The 5,349-nt window shown below is 40.1% G+C and overlaps 1 protein-coding gene across 5 annotated transcripts; it reads left to right on the forward strand.

Moving 5' to 3' along the window:
• Positions 1-218: 218 nt before the first annotated feature.
• LOC109162619 (uncharacterized protein DDB_G0290685-like) lies at positions 219-2,311 on the forward strand. 5 transcript variants are annotated; one of them, XM_019311309.1, is made up of 4 exons: positions 219-365; positions 1,198-1,587; positions 1,636-1,761; positions 1,795-2,311. In XM_019311309.1, exons 2-4 carry the CDS (start codon positions 1,260-1,262, stop codon positions 2,082-2,084), a joined length of 744 nt encoding a protein of 247 aa, XP_019166854.1. In that variant the 5' UTR covers positions 219-365; positions 1,198-1,259; the 3' UTR covers positions 2,085-2,311. The 5 variants fall into 5 exon arrangements, with proteins under 5 accessions (XP_019166854.1, XP_019166856.1, XP_019166855.1 ...); XM_019311311.1 differs by having other exon boundaries at positions 1,720-1,761; XM_019311310.1 differs by having other exon boundaries at positions 220-365; positions 1,720-2,311.
• The last annotated feature ends 3,038 nt before the right edge of the window (positions 2,312-5,349 follow it).

The following is a 5,349-nucleotide window of genomic DNA, read 5'->3' on the forward strand; positions in this document are numbered from 1 at the left end:
GACAAAGCCCAATAATCAGGCGCGCCGTTAAAGTAGGGAAATGAAACGCCGGCGAAAGAATTCGATTCTTTCAAAAATACCCTCACTCCCACTTTCTTATTCACAAGCATGCGCCACGTTACACAACGTTGCAACAGAACCCGATATTTCCAGGAAGGGTACGATGGTAATTCAGCCATTATAACCAACCGCCACAACATTTTCTTCCTCAACGAAGTAAAAAAGTAACGTTTGAGTCAAAGACAGGCAGAGTGTAAAAGAGACTGCCAAAATAAATAAGAAATGCGAAGAAACAAAATCAGTTTTTCAAAGATTGATCAGTTCTTACCAGTACAGAATCAAGACGATTAGCCTTACTTTTTGAGGTAAATTCTTCGATTTCTTCCTCGTTTAATTCATATATTTGATCGTGTTAAGAAGTTACTGATTCAGGAGTTTAATGCGTCATGGGATTAATCATCCCCTAATCTTTATGGTTTCATATGCGGATGATTATTTACTGCAATTATCAATTTTCAAAGCCTCTTTATGATTATCAAATCTTTGATAATTTCTTATTTTTTGTTTTTTTTTTTTCCTTGATTTGTTCTTGATAGTATGTATAAAATATTGAAATTGGGTGATGTATTAGTGAAAAATTGTCTGTTCTGTGATCCTCTCTGTTATATAGATCAGATGAATGAATCAATTTATGCTTTATTATATTTGAATTAAATGCAGTTGAGTTTGATGATCAATTTGTGTTGTGATTCCAGCTTAGTAAACATGATTAATCTTGTTCCAATAAATTATTTCAAAAACTTTGTTAAATGAATATGCTTGGTTCAAATACTTTTTCTGGGAATTCCTTGTGTTCAATAATAATATTAAATGCTACATAAGAACAAACTGTGGAAGTTGGAGTATCTAAATTCAGTATATATTGTTTGTTGCAAAAAGAGATTTCAGGTTGTTAAAGTGTGAAAGTTCATGTTCTAGCATGGAGAAAGTGTTGTACACTATGATGAAAGTTCTATAAAAATGATTAATCTTGTTCCAATAAAGTATTTAAAAAACTTTGTTAAATGAATGTTTTGTTCTTCAAATGCTTTTTCTGGGAATTCCTTGTGTTCAATAGTACTATTAAATGCTGCATAAGAACAAACTGTGGAAGTTGGAGTATCTAAATTCAGTCTACATTGTTTGTTGCAAAAAGAGATTTCTGGTTGTTAAAGTGTGAAATTTTGTGTTGTAGCTCGGAGAAAGTGTTGTACACCATTATGAACATAGTAGCTAGTAGTCGAAACCTGAGACCTAATGGACTAAAGACTGGCCGGGTTCTTCAGTTTCTAGTGGGATTGGTTGTTTGTGCCTGGTTGGTGTATCAAATAACACAACCGCAGCATGGTAGTGTGAGAACCAAAATCAGGGTGGATGAAGGTGTACATAGTTTAGGGCGCAAACAGACTGCCGGGCAGTTGAATGTTGGAGGAGAAAACTTAGACATGAGCAACGGGGAAGGGGAGATGGTGGAAGGAGAGTCGTCGAGCAGCACAGAAGGGGAAGGGGAGAACATTCAGGTCGATTTGCAGGGTGGTGGCAAAAGAGGTGAAGGGTCTTCTAGCAATAAGGGCAATTTGCAAAGTGGCAAAAGAGGTGAAATAGCATTTGCAGATGAGACTAACAAAAACGAAGAAGGGTCCTCTAGCAATAAGGGCGATTTGCAAAGTGGTAAAAGAGGTGAAATAGCGTACTCAGATGAGACTAACAAAAACAACGAAGGGTCTTCTAGCAATCAGCAGGGTGATTTGCAAGGTGGCAAAAGAGTTGAAATAGCATACTCCGATGAGACTCACAAAAACGACGAAGGGTCTTCTACTAGCACAGTATCTGAAAATTTACTTGAAACTGTGACATCTTACAGGGGAAGTGATGGGAAAGATGTTTCGCAAGATAAAGATGAACCGGCGATAGATCAAGAAGGAGAAGAAAATAGTGCAGCAACACAGAACACCACCATCAGAAGCCAATATGATGTGTTCAGCGACGAGAATGGTATTCCTAAGGAAATGAGAGATGGTTCCAGTTTGAATGATCAAAAGTGAAAGCTCTTAGAGTATACCTCTGTGGAGAATTGCAATCATTTTATGGAAACCAAGTCTCATTTGATCAATGACTTGGGAGCCTGATTCTTGTTATGACTTGTATAGATGCAGCAGTTGAATACTCTAATGCTTTTAGATTCTCACAAATTTTTGAACAGATATTTATATTCACGTGACTTTATTCTAATAATTGATGTAGAGTAATGAATATAAAAGGTTATGAAGCCCCTATAAATGAATGCTAACTTTATAGATCTACAAAATTTTATGTTCAAGCGGCATGTTCTCCTGTTGCTAAACGTTGTGACTTAGATCTGAGTCATTGATCAAATCTGGATCAATGATTCAAATCAATGAAAAAAACACATGTGTCCTCCATTAATGCTCTCACCTGAGCGCTTGGGATGACAGACAACCTAAAGGAATTCATGAAATTGTTTATGAAATTAATAAATTTTTTTTTTCTTAAAAGGAAAAAACAAAGAACTTTAAGAAGGAAAACAAAACACCTTAAGAAGGAAAACAATGCACCTTAATAAGGAAATTTACGCACCTAAAATTTTAGACCAACGCACCTTAAGAAGGGAAATCACGCACTTTAAGAAGGAAAATCACAACCCTAAAGCTTTAGACCGACGTACCTCAAGTTTCAACACTGAAGTACCTTAAGCATACAAATCACGCACCTTAAGAAAAAAAACCACGCACTTAAAGTTTTAGACCGACACTTAAGTTTCTAACAACTAAAGCACCTTAAGCACACAACACAAAAACCACTCACCTTAAGTACAAAAGTCACGCACCTTAAGAAGGAAAATCACGTACCTTAAGTAGGAAAACCACGCACCTCAAAATTTGACCTAGATGCAAAATTATCAAATTGCCACTGCGTTTTTTTTTTTTTTTTTTTTTTTAAACTTTGTTAATCTTGAACGTTGATCTTGACACGATCAATGACTCTCATTGATGGGGTGTGAACCCCGTGGGCTCGGGACCCAAGAAGAAAAGAGATAAAGCCCATACAAAGAAGGGAAGCCCATGAAGAAAATGGAGCAAGCCCAAAAGAGATACGAGCCAAACCGAGGAATCGGCTCGACCCGGGAGTCGGCGCGAGTGTGGGATTGGCACGGGTAGAAGGTCGGCCTAAAACTAGCCGTTAGCCCATATTAAACTCCTAATTATCTACCCTTAAAGTCCTATTTACTACCCTATTTATCTACCTCATCCATAACCCCCCAAATAAAGGCTACCTATTAAGTCTCCCACTTATTACCCCACTAATAACCAAGTTAATACCTATTAACTACCCTACTAAATGGTCCAACAGACACTTTTGGGATGTGCTAGCTATAAAAGGACGAGAAGACAAGAAGAAAGGGGGCACTCACTCTACACACATGGAAGGACTCTTCCACACCATTCTACCACTCTCATTTCTGTTATTCTCACTATATTATTAGAAACCCAAAAACTTTGTATAGAGAATAACCCTACAAGTATGTATAAAAGACACCTACAAAATGCATAGTGGAATTAGGCTTGGCACCGCCCCAAAAAGGTCCGTGGTTTTCCTTTCGGTTTCCACGTCAAAATCATCGAACCCATATTATTTTAGCAAGCTTTATTGAAAGGTGTATCCTCCAGCTAATGGTTGTGTTGGACCTCCTTGGGCCCGAAAACCCAAAAACCAACACTGGCGCCGTCTGTGGGGATCGTGGCAAAAGGTTGTGTTTGCCTCTTTGTCTGAGCAATTTGAGAGAGCGTCCGGTCACTACGGGCGGAAGATTGAGAAGGTTCACGGAGAACCGTGGACCAAGAAGAGAATTAGAGGAGAATAAAGCAAATAAAACTGTGTGTTTGAGGTCTACAAGAGGCAACCCTTAAATTAGACGTAATATTTAGAATACTCAAAAGTTGTTAGCAAGAGAGGGGTCAGTCCATCACACTGAGGGACTCGGCTGGGGAATCATTAAGTCGGGACGCTGAATAAATGGTTCACCCACCACGACTTTAACGGTAAACACCGGGGTCACAATCATTTTTTCTCCGCTTTTGCTCTTGATCATGTGAAAGAATCTGTTGACATTGAAGAGATAATCAGTATGGTATCAAACGAGGCTTGGGAAGGGTCGGACCGCGGTTGGAAAAGCCGTGTACCCAGTGAAACAGTCATCAACTTGGCGTCCTCTTAGCATTTTCTGCTTGGAAATTTTGCAAAATTAATTCGCATATGCGCTTGCATTTGATTTCCACAGTTCACAATTTCCTTTCCACCTTTCCAATGGCTTCTCTGCATCCGGTGGACAATCCATTATCTCTTTACGCCGCAAAGGAGCGAATTCCAGACAAAACTATTGCATAGAAGCTAAGGGCCTAGATACATCATTGGAGGAATTAGCATGAGGAGGAATGTCACTTACAATTCGAAACGGCATTAATGAAATGAGCGTGAGAAACGCACTGATGACTGAGGGACTCAGTCTGGCATATACCAGCAGGTTTGGAAGACACCGACCAAGCTCAAAGAGCTGAGCAACTCTTCGTAGACGGCAGCAACTGTTGCCGACTCCCTACGGAATATTATCATTCATCGTCAGTCGGCCATCGTCCATGCAGGAAGTCGGAAATTAGTGAAGGCACTCGGACGACGGCCAGACGGTGTGCTCGGATTCAGCACAGTACGACGACTGAAGGAACTCGGCAATATATATTTCAATTGAAGGACTCCCGTTCAAGGAATGAAATTGATGTCCGTATCAAGAGTTGTGTGCTCCCACCACTCCAACAAGAAAATTAAACATGCCGACTCCACTCGAATCAATCACAAGAAAGTCCGAGACCGTTGTCTATAGAAGAATGATCGACCAAAATCAGAGAAAAAGAAAATTCCTACACGATTGTCATATTTTTACATATGATATATGAAAAATATAATGCAATGTTATGCGTGGCTGCCATCTTTGGGCCTACACCTGTACGTGACAAGCATGGCAAGTATGGAAAGCAAAAATGGTTGGTAGGCAAGCAGTCAAACAATTAGAAAGGAGGCAGTCGGCGGCGACCGCGAATCGAATCAGACTCGAGCACTCGGACGCGGTCGGCGAAGAAGAAGCATGATGACAACCGATGGACTCGACCACCATTCGGCCTGTCGCGGAATCCGTGGAGCCAGACTTGATTACGTTCAGAGTCAGCAAGGAGAGTACTCGGCTAAGGCTTGGGAGTCCGTTGCGTAGCACTCGGACTATGGGGAAGAAATCGGACA

The sequence above is a fragment of the Ipomoea nil genome, unplaced genomic scaffold, assembly GCF_001879475.1.
Source record: "Ipomoea nil cultivar Tokyo-kokei standard unplaced genomic scaffold, Asagao_1.1 scaffold2957, whole genome shotgun sequence".
Lineage (NCBI taxonomy): Eukaryota > Viridiplantae > Streptophyta > Magnoliopsida > Solanales > Convolvulaceae > Ipomoea > Ipomoea nil.

Bases quoted from the DNA above. Each gene is read 5' to 3' on its own strand.
- LOC109162619 (XM_019311308.1), top strand. From the start codon at position 1,260: ATGAACATAGTAGCTAGTAGTCGAAACCTGAGACCTAATGGACTAAAG. The intron at 1,588-1,635 runs GTGAAGGGTCTT...GTGGCAAAAGAG, and splicing joins GCAGGGTGGTGGCAAAAGAG to GTGAAATAGCATTTGCAGAT.